Source organism: Gambusia affinis, linkage group LG08 (assembly GCF_019740435.1).
Source record: "Gambusia affinis linkage group LG08, SWU_Gaff_1.0, whole genome shotgun sequence".
In the NCBI taxonomy this organism is placed as follows: domain Eukaryota; kingdom Metazoa; phylum Chordata; class Actinopteri; order Cyprinodontiformes; family Poeciliidae; genus Gambusia; species Gambusia affinis.
The window spans coordinates 18629732-18652186 of NC_057875.1; the positions used below are offsets into that span (position 1 = coordinate 18629732).

At 38.3% G+C, this 22455-nt stretch overlaps 1 protein-coding gene across 11 annotated transcripts in view; it reads left to right on the plus strand.

The window, feature by feature from the left end:
• ndrg4 (NDRG family member 4) overlaps positions 1-22342 on the plus strand; it is a 50239-nt gene extending 27897 nt beyond the window's left edge. For 6 of the 11 annotated variants that reach the window (XM_044125311.1, XM_044125316.1, XM_044125313.1 and 3 more), the window contains 15 exons: positions 1314-1352; positions 6767-6872; positions 10579-10699; positions 11750-11812; positions 12184-12244; positions 12674-12760; positions 12870-12926; positions 13099-13202; positions 13299-13355; positions 13640-13691; positions 15666-15713; positions 16041-16076; positions 16192-16243; positions 16385-16423; positions 18256-22342. In XM_044125311.1, the coding sequence (XP_043981246.1) occupies positions 1314-1352; positions 6767-6872; positions 10579-10699; positions 11750-11812; positions 12184-12244; positions 12674-12760; positions 12870-12926; positions 13099-13202; positions 13299-13355; positions 13640-13691; positions 15666-15713; positions 16041-16076; positions 16192-16243; positions 16385-16423; positions 18256-18410 (1077 nt within the window). In that variant the 3' untranslated portion in view covers positions 18411-22342. Of the gene's footprint in view, positions 1-1313; positions 1353-4030; positions 4275-6766; positions 6873-10578; positions 10700-11749; positions 11813-12183; positions 12245-12673; positions 12761-12869; positions 12927-13098; positions 13203-13298; positions 13356-13639; positions 13692-15665; positions 15714-16040; positions 16077-16191; positions 16244-16384; positions 16424-18255 lie in introns of those variants that run through there. The other 5 variants (XM_044125314.1, XM_044125315.1, XM_044125319.1 and 2 more) reach the window with 3 other exon arrangements.
• Positions 22343-22455: the final 113 nt, after the last annotated feature.

Below are 22455 nucleotides of genomic sequence, written 5' to 3' on the forward strand. Positions count from 1 at the left end.
ATCCTTTAAGTTAAACATTTATGTCAGGTTTCTATTTGGAAAACAATCTTACAATACTCTTTGAGTATCCCTCAAAATCCACAGATAAAAATAAATAAATAAGGAGAAATAATAAAAAGATGTCAACTAGAACATTAGGAAATATGTGACATAAATTTGATAATCACCATTATATCATATTAAATATTCAGAATATGATTTTAATGCTTAAAAAGTGAAGAGAAAACATATTTTGAGTAGCTTTCATACGCTTGAATTTGTTATGATGTTTACTTTTCAGGCTTGTTTATTAATTTGCTGTAGTATTAGTGAAACATCCCTTAGTGTTTGCCCTACTTGAATGCTTCAGCATCTGATTGCTTTGGAAAAATGAAACTATGATCAATATAATTTGGGTTTTGGGACAAGAATTTGCACAAAAAAAAAATTCTTGTCCCAAGAATTCTTTGCCCTAAAGGGATGTGAATATTTATGCAGCCATAAAGCTAGTCCACATGTGGCTGAATACATCTCAGTCATCTTTGAAAATCTTGATATGGGAGCTTCTCCCTGTTCTTCCTTAGAAACATCCCACGCTTGATCAGGCGAATCAGAATCAACTTTATTAGTGCTCTTGGATTTGTGCACACAAAACAAGAAACTTGGCTTTGTTTTAATGTGAAATTTAACACCTTCAGATTCTAGCGTTTGTTTTGTTAGGATATTCTCGTCTTCCACTCCACTCTCCGAATTTTTCTGTTTTTGATTGATTGTTGGTAAAACACTTTGGGTTAACGTTGACTGGTAATCTTCATTTCACTAACTGTGACAAATCTTTCAGCTGGATTTCTGTTCAATCAGAAAAGTCTTTTTAAAGGAACAGAGTACGGATACAAACATTAATTTCCCTAATATATTTTAAATTAATTGATATTATATTGCAAAAATATCCACATTCCTTTGACATACAAGTATTCTCTGTATAGATTCTTCACAAAATGTCAAACTACATTGATACTGGTTTCATTTTTAACAAAAAAAAAAGAAAAAAAGGCTGAAACACCCAAATAGGGTGATTATGTTTAGAGCCGTTGCAAGCTCAAAGGCATGAAATACCTTTTATTTTAAAGTTTGTGACTTTTTTATGCTACTAAGGCTGCAGGTGATGGTAAATATGCTACCTTAGCATGGCCTGTTTGGACCGACGGAGTGCTTCTGTCGTCTCTACAACAATGGATGTTCGGTTCCTTGTATGCAGAACTAAAGTTCATACATGTTTTCTTATTTTGACATAATAGTTTTTATGTGTTTTCTGTGCTTGCCTCCCTGACCAGGAATGCCCTGAACAACTGATGCCACCAGGTGACTGGAAGGTACGAACCCGCTCTCTCCTCTCCTCTTTAATTATTACTGTCGCTTCTGTTTTCTCACGCTGTGGCGGTTCGTGGTGTTTTTCTGGTCATCCCTTTGACATGCTTGCTTGGGTAAACTGTCTGAATTTGGAATTAATATTTTATTCCAGGGCCTGAGATAATAGCTGCTGTCCTGAAAGTGATAGACACTAATTTTATGCAGAGTTACAGGGAGTGAGTGGTTCATCTGCATGGGGAAGTCAAGACTTTGTTGGTCTCATGCACAAAAACAATGTTTGCTTTTAAGAAGTTTTTGTAAAAACATCTTTTTTTATGTATTTTTGTGGCACTAATGACATGTTTTTGTAATGATAAGACAGGAAATAGGAAAAGATAAGAGAGGAGGAATATTTGAAATAAAGTCTGAAGGTTGCAAATCAAATCCAAGATGCCTGTGTCCAGGAATCCTGACCTACATAAATGGGTTTCTTGCACTACCTGTAAAGCAGTTGTCGCTCTGAAATATGTTTTCATGTCACATTAAGCCTCTGAAGTGGAGTTTTGTGGAGTTGTAAGCAGCAGTCAGTAGCTTACCACTACAGTAGTAGAAAAGCTTGGTGCAGCACTCAGCTTTTCAGACGACTTATTAGCTAGGAGGAAATAATGGAGGGGGGGAAAAAAAAACAAAGCGGCGTGGCGCTCCATTCCGGATTGGCTGAGGCCAGGCATGGTGATTAGATGATGTGGTGAAGCTGGTTGAGTCTCCCAGTTTCGAGTCTCCCACTTTCTTTTGACAGAAAGTTTCTCAACAAACTCTTCTCTCTTTCCTCTGTAATCACACTACACCTCGTCTCGGATCTCAGGTACTGTAATAATGAAGCAGGAAGGTTCAGTGTGATTATTTTTAAACAGTGACTTGTTAAATTGTTCACCCTAAAATCTGTTTGTGTGCAGTGAAACGTCTTTAGCTGAGGACGATTTTTCAGACGTTTTATTCCCTTCTGCTCTAATCTTTTAACCTACACAGTTACAGTATAATGCCATTTGTTTTTACATTTTCAGTTTCTGAACACGGTCAAAACCCAGTTCATGAGGTCACGACAACAAAAAGAAGAGATTGCAGATGATGGCGGCACCAAATGAAATGTTTTTATGCATTATAATTATAGAATAACATTTAGAGTAAGGCAAAAATAATAATAATGATAATAATCCAAGAATAATCAAGCAATATGATATGAACATTAGAGAATCGGTTATGCTGAGTGTGGATGTTTACATGCTTGAAGCTGACAGGGAGCTGCAGAGTCAGCAGGGAGAGAGTTAATCTCCTGTGTGTGGGTGAAAAAGGGGGACAAAGTCAATGACAGCAGAGGAAAGATCCTGAGTGATCTGTCTGCCAGAAAACAGAGGGATGATGGAGTGAAAAAATGTGGAAGATCGAGGGGGGAAAAGGCTGAGTGGAAGTCGTGGAGATGGGACAAAGGGCTCGTTGATGAGTGTCAGCACAGAGCAAAGAGAGAGGGAGGCTCTGCAGTCAGCACACCATTGCTGCCACCTTGATGTGCACGTAGGCTGCTGGTTCTCCACCGTGGTGCATGTTGCTTTAACTGGAGAGAAATGTGGGTTTGGTGTCTGTGAGCATCATACAACATGGTGAGCCTGACTCTGCTTCATCGCTGGGTCGAGGTTGTTGCAGCTCCCATATGACGAGATGGGAAAGTCAAGGTCACATCGTTGACACTACAGATGTGTAAGAAATTTACAGGGTTGTGTATTGAATAAAAACCTTGCAGATTTCATTCTTGAGCCAGAGTTTTGCAGGTTGAAGATGCCCATTTATTTATTCTTTATATCCATGAAACCACCAGATGAATATAGTGGTTATATATAGCGGTGCTCACTAGTTGCTTGGTTCAAATAGTGGAGGTGATGCTGATGCCATTTCGTTGAGGTTTAGCTTCTGGTTTTGTTGGGCTGCCGATTAGATGGAAAAGTAAGAAGCCGCTATGCCGTGCATAAAGCATTGACTTATCTCTTTGAATGGGAGTCTAGTGCTAGACACGGGTAGCCAGGTAAATTTGCATTTTGAACTCCACTAGAGCGGCCATGTTTTACGCCTATCAGTATGCTATTGCATTAGATCCACAGAATCCTAGCATCAAAATACACGAAGGTCTCCATGCTTCTGCATAAATGTTATTAAATTAAACTTTACATGTTGTTTCCCCAAATATATTTGTTGTTCAGAGAAAATGTTTAGAAATGATTTAGCAGAATCCTGGTCTCATTTGTTTAATAAAAAAGATCGGGTGTGTGTGAACCTATTGGATCCAATGTGAGCGAAACAATGACCGATTTCATCCTGAAATAAACAATAGTTAGTCAAGCTGTTCTTAACAAAGGGGTTCAAAAAGCACACATCATATGTCTGCATTTGCATTGCTGACATAATCCATGTCTGTAGTTACCTGTGCAACTATTGGCCTAATTTATTTGTCAGAAGCCATGAGCAAAACAAGGTCATGGAGGAAAACAGGCAAACATTGCATCAAATCAGGCGCAGCGATGCTGATAAGAGCCTCTGATGACTGACATGATAGTCAAGCCAATAATAGAGTGGGGGAGGCAGCTCTCTGAGCCTATCGCCAACATGCTACACATGCTCTCCTGCCTCCGCCGCGTGGAGTACGTGAGGCAGGGTAAGGGATGTGTGAGGGAGGAAAGAGAGAGGAGGGGCGGCTGCTCCCAGAATAAGAGTGCGTTGTTGGCTGCAGAGCAGAGCAGACAAAGACTCTGCGGCACTCACCATCCAGCCCTCCATCCTCCAGCGAGTGCATCACCAGGACCTAGTCCCGTAAAACAGGAGAGGTCTGGCCGCTCGTCTGCCTTCCTGCAGCCGTCAGTTAACACGTTGCAGCCATGCCTGAGTGTTGGGACGGGGTGAGTGACGAGTGCAAACAAAATAACACCAATGGGAATTGTTTTTTTTGTTTGTTTGTTTTTTTTTTTTGAGCAGCTGTTGCTTCTGCTTGATGTTAAAACGTGCATCATGTGTGCTTGTGTGGGGGTCTGCTTTGTCCTGCAGCATCAGTACCAAATGATGCTCCATCCTCTGAGTTTGTCCCACTGACACATATTGGCGCACAAACGCAGTTGGATGTTGACATCCTGAAGCTCAATCTCAGAAGCCAATCTGAAGAGGAATATTTTAATTTTTAAAAATCTAGTTAAAGGTGAGAAAATGATTACTGCTCACCTCCTTTTTCCTTCGGCTCTTTCTACAGAGGAATCATGCCAACGTGTTGTTATTGCAAAAACCTGATGTTTGTAGGTCATTTTTTATCTTTTCTGTGTTCATCTGAGTTAATGCACACAATGAAGCAGAGTGGAAACACACCTCCTCATGCAGTAACTGCCTTAAATTAGAATGCTGACTGTGGATAACACTGATTTTAAAGCTGAACTAACAGCGAGATGAGTGGTCTGGATTAATTCATATCTATCCTGCATGACTCTCTGCCTATAGAGAGGATTACAGAAAATTCTGGCACTTAACTGCTGTCTGTGTGTTTATTAATATTTCGTTATGCAGGGATAGATTTGAATAGCCATGCCATGAATGTTTGTGTTTCTCCACACTGGGAAATTGACAGCAGCAGACTTTTATACTGAGGTCTGGGTAAAAAAAAACAACAAAAAAAAGCATGCAGGGATGAGGACAATAGTGATGTGGTGTCAGAACATATTTCAGGGTCTGTTTGCTCCAGAGGAGAGGCTGCAGTAGCATCATCAGAGAGGTTTCAGTGCAGCTTAAAGCATGAATCCAGTTACAGTGATCACTGCTCTGTGAGTGTGAGTGTGCGCGTGTGCGTGTGTGTGTGTGCGTGTGTGGGGGTGTGTGTGTGCGTGTGTGTGTGTATGTGTGTGTGTGTGTGTGTGTGTGTGTGTGTGTGCAGTTACATTTGCTTCATACCTCCATTTTGAGTTTGCCTGGCTGTGCCCAGAAGACAAAATGTGGGTCGTAGCATGAGATGTTTTGATTCACGGCTCAGCTGATGATGCGACTTCTGCCTCTGATTGCAGCGCTCTGTTTTGGTTTCACAGATCTCTACTTGAACATAGAGGCTTGGTGAAAGGCTATGACTCACACTCTAAATTGCTTTTCATGTCTAGCGACATTATCTGCTTATGATTTTTCATATTTTTAACATAATGAAATACTTGCAAGAAGTCAATGACCAAGACGCAAATACAAAAAACAAATAATTTTTTTCTCTTCCATTTGTTAAATATATCCATACTACGAGAAAAGCTTTACATTACAACACCCGATGACATTAGATAGATGTTAAATAAAGATAATCTTGTAAATTTATTTATTTTTTTTTTCATCTTAATTTCAAAAGCTCTGCCTACATGTATAAATCAGCAACAGATTTCTTTCTTTTGTGGCTCATCTTGGATCAGTAGGTTTCAGATTTATTTTTCTCAATTATGATTGACAGCATACGAATGACTTTTTCCAACCATTCTGCCATAAAATATCAATAGTTTATATCACCAGAGGTGAATTCACAGCGTGCGTATATGTGAAAGCTTTGCTTTTATTTCTATTCTGGTTAACTCCGGGTCCATTTGTCCCTTTATTTTTCCGTTTTTGTCCATTTCACAGCCAAGTGTTGCCAATTCATCCATTTAGCATATATTCACTGGAAATAGTACTTCATGTCAGTATATTTATTCTCTTATTTTTCCAGAATGAAAAGGCTCAAATTTCACAATTGCATATTATTTTCTAAAGCTGTTGTATCATGTCTCATTTTCTACTTCTTGTGGTTTTTATCCCAGTTTTGGCCAATTAATTCTCATGGCCCAACTTTTTGTAACAGATTCTGATCGAACCACAGCAACGCCAAGTAACGTAGCGTTACTATGCTAACTAACTACTCGATGGTAGATATAATTTATCAGAGTAATATAAAAACATGAACTACCCAGAACAGATAACTAGAAATCCCTTTAAGCCACTCGTTGTCAAGATGAGTCCAAAGCCTTCGTGGATATTAAATCATGCATGGTCTGCATGAAATATCCCCTGGCAGAAAACTATGTAACTATGAAAACTAGAAAAAAATCAGATATGAAAGAAAACTATGGCTAAAGGACTGTGTAGTGTAACTTCCAGTCCGTTGAAGAAAAAACAGAAATTTTGTTAACACTTTTTCACTTTTTCATCATATACGTGTTTATCTTTCAATCCTTTTTTTTTCTTTATTATTTGGAACAATTTTGTTCCAAATAATAAACAGTTTAATGGTTTTTAGTAGCACAGAAGTAAGTTTAGTGAAAGTCAGGTTAATGTAGCCTAGTCCAGATGGATTCATGTGTTTGTTGGGCCACCAGGTGAGTTTGTGTCTCTGCATGTGTCCCAGGAACATGATGTCGAGACTCCTTACGGGATGCTGCATGTGGTGATCCGAGGCGCTCCCAAGGGAAACAGGCCTGCGATCCTCACCTACCATGATGTGGGATTGAACCGTGAGTACTCAAAAGAAAAAAATGTGTCGCCAGGAGTTGATGTTTCTGCAGCTCTTAGAGGCGATAATTGGCCCTCTTTGTCATCTTGATTTTCTGTTTAATATGCAACACACCATAAGGCGAAATTCATATGTACGAAAACAAAAGGAAGACATTATTAAATTAGTACAGAAAAACTATTTATATATAAATTAAAATTTCATCTTTGAGCAAGATGAAACGAGAAGGAACTTTAAAGCAAGAAAAAAGGAACTGGAGATTTTTGTATGGTGACTATTGTGTACAAATTCATTACAGTTATGTTATAGACTAACTACAAAAAACTCAAGCCCAGCATTCACTGTTATCAGAATACTTTTGCCACTAAATAAGATGCTGTAAACTCCTTTAGTCAGCTTCAAAGTATGTTATTCAAAGCTTAGAGTGAGGTATAAAAGCTTTAGGCTACAGAGATTTACAGGAAGTTCAGCCTTTGTTTTGTCTGCTGTACTGGTGATTTTGGTCAATAGCCAATAAATAACTGGACTTTTTAACTGCGGTTATGATGCAGGTAATTTTATTGAAACCAGTTTAAAATCCTGATGTAAATAAGTCAAGTAGAAAACAAAACTAATGAAATGAGTATTTTCAATATTTTGGAATGCGTTTTATTACTAATTCTCATTCAGTGAAGCCAAACTCAAAATACTGACAGCAACAATATTTGTTCAGCTTTTTCATTACAACTCAAGATAACAAGATCAGTTGTGTCTAAAACATGTCATTAAAATGTAAAAAATATGCAACCAGGTAGATTCACACATTTTTTATATTAATACAAAAAATAGATGCCTAGAATAAAGATAAGATCATAAACAATGCTTTATTCGAAATTAGTAAGGATGCAAAATACACGTGTAAAATACATTTTAGACATGTTATTAGGTACTTAAATTAGTTGTAAACATCATCAGTTCTGCTTTCTTTTTTTTAAATAAAATATAATCATTAAAGACACCCTAAGGTGTTCATTTGTTACTATACTTATTTCAAGCCAGTGTAATGGAGATGTCTTAGAATAAGTAGCTAATTATTTAACCTCTAAAAAACTCTAAAATCCAACTTTAAACCCAATGAGAACATCCTGGTTTAACTCATGCAGCTTAGAATGGCTTTGGAATGGCAGATAATCAGGATAATCACACAGATGTAAGTCGAAAAATGGAAAAAAGTCAATTATGCAAATGAAGACAAACCCAGTTATTGAGTTCATCTAGTAAAAGAAATGTTAATTTATCCTGAATGAGAACAAAAGTACAATTTCAAAAAGCTAAAACGGGTGTTATGACTTGCTTGTTGCACAGAGATCGCCTCAATTTCTGTGTTAATCTGTCACCACATTTATGTCAAAGTTGAAGGTCACTGAACAAACGCCTGGCATGCCAGAATGCAACACTACCTGATTGGCATTTCATTAAATCAGACACTAGATAAACGATACGGAGACAGAAACTGTCTCAGAGGGACGGTTATGTAAAAATGCAAAGACGACAATAGTAAAGAGGTGATGAAAGAGGCATGGATGAAATGTAGGTCAGAAAAACATTCCTATCCTGCAGAGAGAAGTGGGTGGGGCCAACCAGCAGCAATGCGGCGGGGCCTCGATGAGTGACGGTGGGATAAGGATGGTGGTGGGGGGCTGGTTGCACCATCCAATGCTGGTATGACTGCAGATATCAGGTTGTTTTTGTTATCTGATCTTTATTGCCTGGTTCTGCCTAAATTCACAAGTTAGGGGAAAAAAATTCTAATAATCAACCCTATAAACTAAAAATTAAGAACTAAAACAAAGAAATAATTATGTATTTTCCTGCAGCAGAGCCACATGACTCTTAGTATCTGCAGCTTGTCATTTAACCACAGGACAGAGGAAAATGCTCAAAAAGCAGAGAAATATGGCTGAAATTGGGTGGAAATTCATTCTTCCGTTAAAATGAGGCTTAATAAGCAGATGGCGGGGAAATTTGCCAAAGGACTGATGAGGAACACTGAAGACGGGAGAATATGAAAAAAGGAGTGTGTGTGCATATGTGTGTGTGTGGGATGTGGGGGGCTACATGGAAAATGAAATGAAGAGAAACGGATTAGAAGTGAGCATACAGAGGGTCAGTTTAAGAAGTAGAAAAGAGGTCATGCAGCAGGAATTGTTGCAGATGATGGAGCTAAAGTATTAAAGCTGACTGCAGAGAAAGCGCAGGATGAAGACAGGAGGAGAATTTGAGCTTTTGCATGGGGCGAGATAAAGGAAGTCCAAATAGAGAAAGTAGGTCATGGAGTTGGTAGGAATGCAGACACCAAGCGTGCGTCGATGATTCAGCGTGTTCCTGATGGGAAAGTTCTCACCTCAATGATGCTCACTTAATGTAATGACCACATTCTCATAAGCCTGCAATGCAAAGCTGCTGCTCTTGTAAAGGCTGAACATCTACCTCTTTTCCTGCCTTCCCCTACTTTTCTTTTCTAACCCAGTTGACATGTTAATTGGTTCATTTAATTAAAGCCGCTCTGTCAGAGCCCTGAGGAGAAAACATTGTTGCTGCGCGGTTTCACCGATTCGGACACACATGAGCTGAAAGTAGGACGACCGCAGGACCGGTGGGAGGAGGACAGAGGAACCGCTGACACTATAAATTAAGCCATTCCAGAGTTTAATGTTCCGAGTTTTTTTCCACTGCGCTTCAGGAAATAGGGCTCTAGTTTAAAACTAATCCTTTGTGAGTCATTGCCACAACAAGCTGGATTCTCTGGATATCAGAAACTAAAAATATTTTTACATTTTAAGATAGTTGCAGCCTGGCAGACACCGAAATTAGTGTCAACAACCAGGAAACACTAAGTAAGGCAGTCGGAAATTTTGGAGCGCTAAAAAGTTATTCTGTATTTATTACCGCAGATAAAAACAAGATTCACTTCTGGCAGTTTCTTGTTTTACATATTTTTCATGTTCAGTTTAGATTAAAACTTTAATTCAGTGACAAAACCAACAGTTTTGATCAATATTAGACATTGTTATGACATGACGTGACAGTATTTAGCTTCAGTTCAGGGTAGTTTTACTGTTTGTATTTTCAAAGCTATAACTAAAACAGAACTAAATGCACTAATATTTAGTCTGGGCTTGAAATATTTTCTAAACACTTTCTAAACACAAGTTATTTAATTGACCAGGTACCATTTAGTTTTGGCTCAGGCTGGATGTAACTGCATTTTTATTGCTTTCACAGATTGTAATTGAAAGTTATTCATTCAAGAAGCTATTATGCAAAAGGAAAACCAATCTCACAAACATTGAGTTAAAGCTGATTATTTCGACACATTTCAGGTATATTTCAATTAAATATTTCAGTAACACTAAAACATAGAAAATTAGAGAAATCTGAAAGCATTATAAGTAGCTCTAGTTAAAGTTACCATTTCAGCTCAACATAGAGAAAGTTAATCTTTAGAAACTTGCAAGATATATTTTGAAATTAAAGCAAAGGTTTAAATTTTTTTTCTTTTTAGACTAATACTTTGTACTTCTTATATACCTGAATAATAATTTTAGAACCGTTAATAATTAGCCACTTTAGCAATAGTCAGGGCTGCTGATAGTGTGATGCATATTCAATAAGATTACATTTCTCTGCTCCTGTCCCTCCATCATTGTGCTTTTTTCCTCCTCCAGACAAAATGTGCTTCAATCCCTTCTTCAATAACGAGGACATGCAGGAGATCACCAAGCACTTTGTGATTTGTCACGTCGACGCCCCAGGGCAACACGTTGGAGCTTCACAGTTCCCTCAAGGGTATGAAGAACTTTCAGTTTTTAAAAAGACAAATGTCATTGTTGGACTGAGACATGTTCATCATTGAACACTTTAATTATCAAGTGTTTATGCCTGTAATTAAGCTGAGCATGATTAAATACGCCAATTCTTTACTTGTTTTTAATATAAATAATATTACTAAATGATAATTTTAAGCATATTTCCTTTTTTAATAATAATAATAATAATAATAATAATAATAATAATAATAATAATAATAATAATAATAATAATGACTATTATTATTATTATTATCATTATTATCATTATTATCATTATTATTATAATAATAATAATATTATTATTATAATAATAATAATAATAATTATAATAATTATTATTATAATAATAATTATATTATAATTATAATAATTATTATAATTATTATAATAATTATAATAATTATTATAATTATTATAATAATTATAATAGACAATACATAATTATTATGTAATTAGAGAACCGATTGGGCAAATTATTATTATTATAAGTCTAATAATTATTATTATTATTATTATTATTATTATTATTATTATTATTATTATTATAATCTTACATTACTCTATCGGTGTAACTAATACTGGAATAAGGGTTTATATATAATTAAGAAAAAGGTAAAGCTCAAAGAGTCCTAAATTTTTATACCAGCAAATACATAATATGTAACATTGTTAAATAAATAGCTATAGACAATACAAACTATATGTAATTAGAGAACCGATGTGGGCAAAAATGCAAAACCTGTTTGATAAGTCTGCCAAAAAGAGTAAAGCCATTGCTAAATTATGGACGTTTTAGTATTTTAAAAGGTTTGATTATCTGTTGAATGACATCATTTGTCTACATATGTAGCTATGCTGATTTTTATTAGCATATTATTACATTCAGTTTAAAATGACTGTATATGAAAGATGGGAGTGACAGATGAATATAAACACTGGTTTCTTATATTGTTTTAGTGAGTGTCTGATTACCTGTCTGGTCAGTAATTTGAATTAAAAAGACAAACTCTTTCCTTTTCCTCCACAGGTACCAGTATCCCACCATGGACCAGCTGGCTGGGATGCTGCCCACTGTTGTGCAGCATTTTGGGTCGGTGTCATTTGCATTAAAACTGAATTTGCTTGTACATTTATGTACATGTTTATATTCCATTCAGTGTCTGAGAAACCAAATATTGTTGGAAATAACTGCAAATGAGTGTGAAAAACCATTTGGAGCTTGAGTTGTCAGCTTTGTGCTTCATTTTACAACAACATTTATAAAGTATTAAGCAAAGGTAGCCATATATTAATGATTACATTTCTCCAATAAGGGTTAATTTTTAAACTTGATTCAGCTGAGATTTACATTTGCTTCCTATGTGTACAGCTGTTTCTCTAACAAATACTCTGGGTTGATTACATGTAAATTTTTGCAGATTTTATTATTACTATTAATATTAACATTATTATCATTATCAGATTCAAGAGCATCGTTGGGATCGGAGTCGGAGCTGGAGCTTATATTCTGGCCAAATTCGCTGTGAGTTAAACTCTTATCCTATATTCTGCACTTCTTTGTGAATTATCAACTTCTTTATCAATATTTAAGTGTTTAGCGTTTAATAATAGGCACATTTCAACCATTTGATGCATGTAAAAAATTTACCCAAAAATGTAGATTTCTTCCTATTTGGTTGACTTGACCTATGTTTTTGTAGCTACAACAACCACTGCAGGTATTTTGGAACAATTTATCAAGATAAATGGAAAACTGTAAACGGTTACAGTACGTCACTGTGGTATAAATTTAAATAAATTTAGATTTTTCCTGAAAAACTAAAACCACATGCGCTGTTATTTCACATGTACACCTAAAGTGATGTAAATGTAAGGAGCTGCACTTAAATTAGTTAATAAGTGGCTTTCTTCCCGTTAAAGTAGTTGTTGTGCTTTATTCGTCTTTACTCAGCTGTTGTTCCCTGACATGGTGGAGGGTTTGGTTCTGCTCAACATCGACCCGAACGGCAAAGGATGGATTGACTGGGCTGCGTCAAAGGTGCCTCTTTTCGATCATACTTCTAATTCAAGTCTTCCTAAAGTCAGGTGGGATTTGTGTATTAAGCAGCTGTCAGTAATAGAAACGTGTGTCGTTGTTGCATCTTCAGCTGTCAGGTCTGACCAGCACCATCCCAGACACTGTGCTGCCACATCTTTTCAGCCAGGTAAGATCGGGCTTTTTTTTTTTTTTTTTCTCACCACGTTCCTATTTCTCTTATTTTTTTAGAATCGGGAAATATAAATATTGAGTTACAAAACCAAACAGAATACAGTAAATAAATCTTTTTGATCCACATTGGAATTTCCCTGAGTCATTCGTGCTTTGTGTGTGCGCAGGACGAAATGGTGAACAACACAGAACTGGTTCAGAGTTACCGACAACAGATAACCAACTCCATCAACCACCAAAACCTCCAGCTTTTCTGGAACATGTACAACAGGTGAATGAGCAAACCCAATCTTGTACCAGTCTAAAAGGCAAAACCTTTACTGGACAGAGAGGCTCAAACTTGCACGGTTTTCCTCTTTTGTTTCAGTCGAAGGGACCTGGAGATGAACCGTGGTGGAACAACGATTAATGCCAAGACCTTGAAGTGAGTTTTCAGGAAATTATTTTCACTGTACAGCTTCATACATGCGTTATGATTTTGACCAAACCTGATTACAAAGTACCTCTGTTGGTTTTACGTGGTAAACATTTATAGTTATAGTTGTTCTTATTGATTCATAGTGATTATAACCTGACTTTCCATGAATATAGAAAAAGAGAAGTTTTGTTTCTTTATTCAAAGAAGTTGCAAACTCTTTGAGAGTAAAGTGCTCAGTAAAACCAAGAGAATTTGAAAGAATATCCTATATGCTTGCGGGTTTTCTGCAGGTGTCCAGTGATGCTGGTTGTAGGAGACAACGCTCCTGCTGAAGAGGGAGTGGTGAGTCCTACAACATAATTCATGTTTAGGTATAACAACACAGCCAGTTAATAATAACAAGATGAGACCTCATGCAATCTGGGGCAAAAGAAAAAGTGACTAGATAAAAATGTACTAAAATATTTGACAAAAATGAAGATCTATTCTTTTCTTTTCACAAAAAAAACAAACTAACTGTTTTCTAAACAATTTTATCCGTGTAGGTTTGACTTGTCCATATGTTGTGCATTAAGAAAGCTTTCATAAAAAGATACAGTTCTAAACTGTGTTCAGTGTAGCACTTTAGACTAAATTAGAAAGTAAGTGGGCCTATTTTAGTCTTTGGACTGAAGGCAATTAAACGCATCCCAGACTCATCAAAAAAACTGCGAAACAGCCCTTTAGTTCAGTGCCAACAAGATGTGGATGTCGGCTAAACTGCTGTTAGTGATAATTTAGCCGGTTTTTCTGAATGGTTACCCAAAGGTTTGTAAATGTTATAACACATATCATTAGATATCAGAAACTTGTATTGTACTCCATAAAAATGAAATAAATAAAAAGAATTCCCTGAAGATTTGCGTAAAGTGTCCAATTGAAGTAATCTCCTCAGTCATGGTAAAAATGATGCCATTTTGTTGCTGACCCCACAGAATCCCTCTGTGGGCCACGAATGGCCTCCAGGCCACACTTTGGGCACCCCCAAACTAAACATTTCAAAAGTCTGATACAGGAGATCAGTGTTTTGTAAAAATTGAGCTCTTCTGTCAGCAGCCTTCCTTATTTAGCAGAGCCTGTCAACATGAGTCAGAGTAAATAAACAATCTAATTCGAGCTCCGGTCAGCAGACCACCCTCCCCTCCCTGCTCTGTCCTGCTCCGTTCAGCGTTTTGTTCTTGGCTCGTTAATTCAGGTAAACAGAAACAGGTCAGCCAGCAGAAACCTGGTCCTCTTACTCCACAACCCCGCTGCCCCTGCAGGAATGCTGCCCGTCTGTGTGTCTTTATGAGGATGATGCATATATGCGATCCTATTGGTGTGCAGATATGCGTGTGCATGCGGGTGTGTGTGTGTGTGTGTGTGTGTGTGTGTGTGTGTGTGTGTGTGTGTGTGTGTGTATTCTCAAAGGGACAGGTGTCTCTGGGGTTCCCTAGTTTGAAGTGACCCAGATATGCATGCCCTTCTGCACCAGTTAATCTGCAGCGTGCCCAGATTCTCCTCTCTCCGATGGAAGCAGCAGGGAGGGATGTTGTTATGAAACATCCTATAGAAAAGAAAAGTAGATCGAGGAAGAAGATGCAGAGTGTGAGGAAGAGGAAGGACGTAAACAGACGTTGCTTTGTTGGCTCTGACAGATGATGGTCGAGTTTAATGTTTAATGTTTTCTCATTTTACGAGGCAGGAGCTGCAGAAGTGACCTCCTTACATTGAGATATGAATGAATTTTTCTATGTTTGACATTTTGGCACGTTTTCTATTCCTGTCCTTGTGGCCTGACCTGCATTTTGTTGTCTTCGGCAGTAACCCACATCATTTGATCAATTAGCATCCAAGATTAAATGCACCAGAGTGAAAAGAGCTGCCATGTGCGTGATGTTCACTTTGTGTCTGGCAGCGTTGTGTTACGTGAATTAGTGCACATCTGTCTAATTTATGTGTGTGAACACTTCAGCCGAGCCTCTGCCAGCCAGACTGACTCATCTCTGCAGCACACTGCACCATCTGGGTTACAGACACACAGTCCACTTGGAAGTGTGTTTCACCGCTAATTCTGAGCAAGGTTTATGGATTTTAGAGTTGTATATAATGAAAATGAAAAAAAAATGCAAGAACATAAAACTCAGTCGATCTGACTGAGTTATAAATTCTAAATATTCACAAAAATATCTCCTGTACTGGAACTGCGTTAATGACCACTACGCTGCTGTAAAAATGCTAACACTAAGTAAAACTGATGTATGATCAAACAATGTAATGTTTTATTTTGTCTTCAAGGTTGAGTGCAACTCCAAGCTGGATCCAACCAACACCACCTTCCTAAAGGTAACTTTTTGTCTTTATTTTACTTAATTTGGTTTTATTAACATAAAGACCCAATTGTAAGGCAGAATGAAGCTTATCAACCGTTCAGCTTTAAGTCGAGGCAAATGAATAAAGTACTTTGTCATCTGCATAAAGGCACATTTTAACTGCAAAAGGATAAAAAAAAAAAAACAAGATGGGGTCTAAAATACTGCCTTTGGGTGCTCCTTTTAAAATTCACCAATGGGGTAAACTGATGCATGCTGCTGTTGCTAACCTGACGCAAACAACAACTGCGGCTGAGATGTTTCAGCCTGAGCCCTGATGTTTGATTTCTTCCCGTGGCAGATGGCTGACTCTGGTGGACTGCCACAGCTCACACAGGTAACATCACAAACACCTACAAGACTTCCTTCCAAGCAAAAATAAACATCCAGACAAACAATGGCGACGGCATTTACAGTGTGACTGAATTAAGAACCGATGAACTTTCTTCCAGCCGGGGAAGCTGACTGAAGCCTTCAAGTATTTCCTGCAGGGAATGGGCTACAGTGAGTATCCTTGACTTGCACTAAGATTAGTAAAAGTAACATGAAGAAACATTTATAGCATACATATGAAGAAAATGTTTTAATGCAGAGGGAGATGAATTGTTAATCTTACCCTCTGTCTTCCTTGCCCCGTTCTTTCAGTTGCTAATGTGAAGGATCGGAGGTTAAGTGGAGGGCCAGGTACTTCCTCCTTCCCATTTAGCTCTGACCTCTTACTGCTGCCCTCTTCAATGGCATTTTCAAATTTATTTCCATTTTTTATTTTTTTTTTTGGTTCATCTCTTGGGTTATGAATATTATAATATTTTTTGGGCTGTGATTATCTGTTTCACTTTTTTATTTATTTCTCTTTAATCAGACCAAATTTTTCCTTCAGTGGAAAAATACTCTGTCCTCACTCCCCGTTCCCCCATTCCTACTCCATCGCATCCCCGACTATGCTCTTTGCATGGCGTTATGCTAGCTTTGAGCAAAAGCATTCAAATTAAAGTCACAACAAACAGAATGTCTTCAAATGAAACTTAAAGCATGTGCAAAAACGGGTCCCACTGGGAGTCGAGACATCCAGGTGGATATTTTTGCATATATGCTGAAAACCAGATGTTTTCATACACTGTATAAAAAGATACATAGCCTTCTTTTCAATAATTTCACAAGAAATTTGACTACAATTTTTCTCTATCTGAAAAAATACCAAAATTATGTCCTGTGTGTAAATGCCAGGAGAATGAGAAGGAATTCATGGAAATTTTATTTTACTTTACTTTAATTCAGTAGTTTACATATCTTTCCCTCAAATGTGGCAGAACTGCCTCCAAGCCACGTGACTTTGGTCAAATCTTTTCGGTGTTCTTTCACAAGCTGCTTTTTACCCTCCCCTCTTGAGAAAACAGGCGTAACTGAGAAAACACTGTAGTTTGTTTTGCTTTCTTACACCATTTCAGCTTTGCTGAAACAAGTTTTTTGGGAGATCAGGGCTTCATAACGGCCTGATTTCACAACAGCACGGATTTTATCATGAGCAAGCGGCTGTGATCCCTAACACCGTGGACTAACACGGGTTCTCTTTGTTTTCTGTGCACTATTAAAAAATACATTGTGTTTAGAGGGTCCACACATAACTGGTGAAGGCTTCAGATTAAACAAAGGCAATGTGTTGTACATTGCAGCTTATTTTTGCATGCCCATTATTCCTGTGTTTTGCATGTGATGGAAAGCAAAACAGTGGGACAATTTTTATTTACTTCTTTAGCAAGATTTGTCCAAATACTGTTGAGATGTGTGGTGAAACACTTTAACTATAAACAAATAATAAATTGATAAATCAATCAGTTATTACTTTAACATTACTGACCTCTACTGACCTTTGGTGGGAACTTCGACATTTCAGACCTTTTCGTACAGATGAATCAAATGATTTCAGAAAGCCATGGGATTTACTTAATAAAATAGATAAACTGAATAAATTTATTTAAAATATAGCTCTTCTCTGCGACAGATTGGCAGCCTGTCCTGGTGACCCCACCTCTCGCCCGGAACGTTAGCTGGAGATAGACACCAGCAACCCTCCCGACCCCACTAGGGACAAGGGTGTTAGAAAATGGATGGATGGATGGATGGATGGATGGATGGATGGATGGATGGATGGATGGATGGATGGATGGATGGATGGATGGATGGATGGATGGATGGATGGATGGATATAGCTCTTCTGATTATTTCCAATGATGTGTGTGTATCGTAACCTGAGAATATATGCATGGTGCCAACAATGTGTCTCTCTGCGACACATTAGCAGCTTTTTTACCAGCCCAATTTTTTTAATGGCTGCTTTACAAGCCAGTCAGCTGAAAATGAGGTATAATCTTCAGTTATTCGCATTAGCATGTCCTCCCTTCCTCTCCCTGACATTATCTCATTACGTTGTTTTTTTTGTTTGTTTGTTTTTTTGGAGGTGTGGGGGCTCTTTCCAAAAATCTAACTGCCTCTTCTTCTCCTCTTCCTCCTCTCAGTGCCCTCTGCCAGCATGACCCGCCTGGCCCGCTCCAGGACAGCCTCCCTGACCAGCGCCGGCTCCGTGGAGGGGTCCCGCTCCCGCGCCTGCACCAACTCCGACAGCGGCGAGGGTGTCGGCGCTGTCTCCCAGACTATGGAGGTCTCCTGCTGAGGAGCCACAGAGAAAAGGGAGGAAGAGGGGTAGAGGCGGGTGGAGAGGGAAGAAGAGGATCAAAAATAAGGCTTGATGAGTGTCAGCTGGCGGCTTTCTCTCTCTCTCGCTGTCTTCATCTTTGTCTGCAATCTTCTTCCCCTTGTCACTGTAAAATACCATCTGTACTGCTTCTAACACATCTGGCAGACCTTTGACTATCCACCCCAAACCCCTTTCACCCCACACTTAAAGATTTAAACTGCTGGTTTTGCTCTCGAAGTGTCATTCTTGTGTTTGCTAAATGTTCCTCATTTAATTTGCCTGCACCCCTCTAATTCCCTTCCTGCCCCCCACTCCCAAGAAAAGACACACACAAACTACTGGTTACCCACACACCGATATGTAATTTAAAAGCTCCTGTTTGTTTTGAAGGCAAAAAATGAGAAGGAAAGTAGAACTTTTTGGGGGTGCCACAAAGGTAAATAAATGAAAATAGATAAGTGCATGTGGATTTTGGAAAGTAGTTCATGTTATTTGTGAGAAATTGGCAGCATCTCTCTGTGAAATGCTTATGAGGAAGCTGATCTCCTGCCATAAGAGGGCCGGTGAGAACTAAAAAAAGGTGCGTCCAGAGTCGGGCAGGTTTCATCACGTGGTCTTATCGTAGCATGATGTGTTAGACATGATGTGTTAGCTTATTTTAGAGCCCAATTAGAACAGAGCACAGTGAAGCAAAGCTGCACTTGGTCTGAGTTTATTTATCAAGACAGGACAATTAGATGTTGTCATCTTCCCCAGCCTGGCTCTGTAGATTTACGCTTTCATTGAAAATAAAGTGGAAGCAACTTTTCTCCACTCTGATCCTGGAAATTAAACTCCCATCAGTTTAAATAGATGCAGAGCTGAAGTGTTTGGAGTAAGGGGGATTTTTATGCAAGATGACAATCTGGAGCTGCGTGGCTTCAAATCAGGCATGCAGTTTCTGAAAGATGTGCATTTTTCAAGTTACAGGAAAAGTAAAAACATTACGATCATTTCTAGGATGGTTGCAGTTCTGTGTTGCAATGTTTATCTCTGCACTATGGTGACGGTTGAAACTACATTTTCTTATATGAAATTTTTATGCATGAAAAATATTTTTATTGTTTAAGCTGTTTGTTTAGAGTTGAACTCATCTGTAAAAGTTTATAGATTTTATTTTAGATTAGTGGTCATACTGAACCAAAACAGGATGAAATGATGTTTCATCATCATGTCTGCATTATTTGTTCATCCTAGGATGAAATACCTCAGATTTGAGAAAGTGTAGTTGTTTAAAAGAATATTGTTAGTTCTTTAAAATGAGTAGAATATTTTTATATTCCCTATGACTGTAGGGAATAGTTTTCAGATCTTTCAAACTACTTCTCTACCTTTTTGAAAGGAAAGTTGCATCAGTCAGTCAACCAGAGATTAGATTTATCTTGGAAGACGATGATTTGTTAAAAAAAGTTTTCTTTCCACCTGTTTGATAAACGCATCAAAATTACAAATTCACATTATTTTTGTTGTATAAATGCGTCAGCCAAAGCACATTGGCCCACTTTGACGCACTTTTTCTTTAGGTAACCAGTTTTATAAAAATCATATAATGACTAGGAGCAAGTGGTTTAATGCATAGATGTAGGATAATCTTGTTTTTGTTTGTTTGATTTAAAACTACTACCTCTATCAAAAAGCTGGACCACATTTCTTCTCTTTTGTGTTTTATAGTTGTTAGAATGAAAGAAAACAAGGAAGAGCCTGCTTCTCTACTCTCTTAGCGAAATCACTTAGGGAAATCTTCTTTCTTGCATTTGTCAGGCCGGGCTGGTGACCATGACTGCTTTTGCTGAAACGTTCTGTATTAGTGGGATTTACTGCGTGCAGCTTTAAGGTGTGTGTAGGTCACTTCACGTTAAAGACAATCCACAACAAAATGATAGCTTAGAAATGTTAAACACACATTTGCATGTGTATGTAAATCTTGGTGCATTCCTATTTGAGTAGTACGTAAAAATAGCAACGTTTTCGTCAGGCTGATTAGATGGATGTTTAGAGTCATAAATGCGACACCCATCGTGGATCTGAGGCTCTTCTGCACCAACGCAGTTCTGGCAGTAGCCAGCTGTTTGCGGTCTCCGACGTGACAATCACACTCTGACCAGAAGCCAAACCAGAACAGGTTTGGGGAGTCAAGGCACCCGAGAATTTCCCTTACAGCGCCCAGCCCTGTTGCATGGATATACATACCAAAGCTACACCCTCACACTTTCCACTTTCGACACACAAGCGCACATTTTTTTCGCCCATTTGCTGAAAGGAGAGCTGTGTGGGCTGGGTTTTGTGATGAGACTGTGCCAAAGAAAAACACAAAATGTACACAAACTCATCGCTCCATGGCCAGTGAGTGATTTGATGCTTACTCATAATCTCACTAGTTTAGCGCTTTTAGTCTTACAGCAAGAGTAGTTTGTGACTAAGGCACGTGCTGTCCTCTGTGAACTCTGGCCATCTTTACTGAGACTAAACATGGTGCTCCCTGGGTTTTTATTTAGCTGCATTAACGTCCAGTATCCATATACTCTCACTTCATTTGTGACTGATTTCCGTTTGTTTTGTTTTTCTTTTTTAAATGAAACAAAGCATTTCCGTCCCCTTTAGGAAGGGGCGTAGCTTCCAAATACTGAGGTGTGCGTTCCCTTGAGGCGGCCTGCCAGAGGCGGGGCTTTTTTGGCGCCATTTGGGCTCCAAGCTCGGAATGTAGGGCAACCCCCAGCCATCTTAAAAATAAAAAAATACCCCCCTTCCCTAAAAAAAAAAAAAAAAAATCACAAGGTGCCCCGGCTCTCACAGGCCAGCCCAGCCGCACCCTAAAGGGCTATCAGCTGAAGTCACTTTTCAAGAGTGTTGTAGTAACTGTTTTGGAGCACCAGGGGGCGATAGGGAGCGTGCAGAGAGTGGTGGCTAAAGCAGAGAGAGATGCTGCCCTGAAAAATAGTTGAATGAATGTTAACGGAAAAGAATGTGAATCTGTTGACGCATGAGAGATTAACTGTTGTCGATATATCAAAAATGTAACATAAGCTGAAAGCGGATTACGAGATCTGATCACCCTGCAAGTGAATTTTTAAACCATCGAGACTGCATGTAGCGAAGTTCGTGTTCAGTCATCTTTCAGTGTTTCTTCTCTTCACAAAAGCTATTTTCTGCCTTCTTACACTCTGGTTTCCTCCCACACAACTTCGACCCACACTGCCTGGGGGGCTCCTGAATGTATCTTGTCCCTTTTTTGAAGTGCTGTACGGTATTGTCATCCTACACCTCGATCTCACCACGGTTTGCACTTCTTCTCTGTGCCCCCACATCTCTTAACATTTAACCCTGAACATGAAAACAGCAGATCCTTCCTCCGCCTTCTTCTTTGAAGGTCTTTCAACAGAAAAGTCCATGGCTCCCTGTCAGCTACTCACTGGATCGGTTTGTTTAGACCTCCTCGCTCGTGTAGATACTTTTTATTTCTAGAGCAGGTTACCATTACCAAACACTAACACTACTGTAACGTGAGAAAACACATTTCTGTTTCTCTCCCCTGCATTTTTATAGTTACCTGTAGGGTGTAACCTCATCTTGGTATAATGATCTTGATAAACGTGTTACTACTACTCTTATGCTTCTACTTACTGCCATTAATATTGATTTGTATGAAGCAATAAGGTCTTTTTTTTTTGTTTGTTTCATATTGTGGGAGTCTTCCCTGTTAGCTTGTTTCTATTCACAACAGTAGAAAGACTCTTACCTGCTTCGTTGTCATTCAGATGTGTAATGTAAAATTTAAATATAATATATATACTATATAAATACAAACTTAGCTGTCTCTGTCCATGTACTGGTCAAGTAACAAGAAATAAAGCCTAAGTGTCAGAATTTCAGAAGTTGTCACATTGTTTTTCTTCATTTGTTTTTAGGTAAAGCTTGAAGAACTACAACTACCAGCTGTTATAGAGCTCACTCACATCCAGCAGCGCCACCTAGAAAACATCTA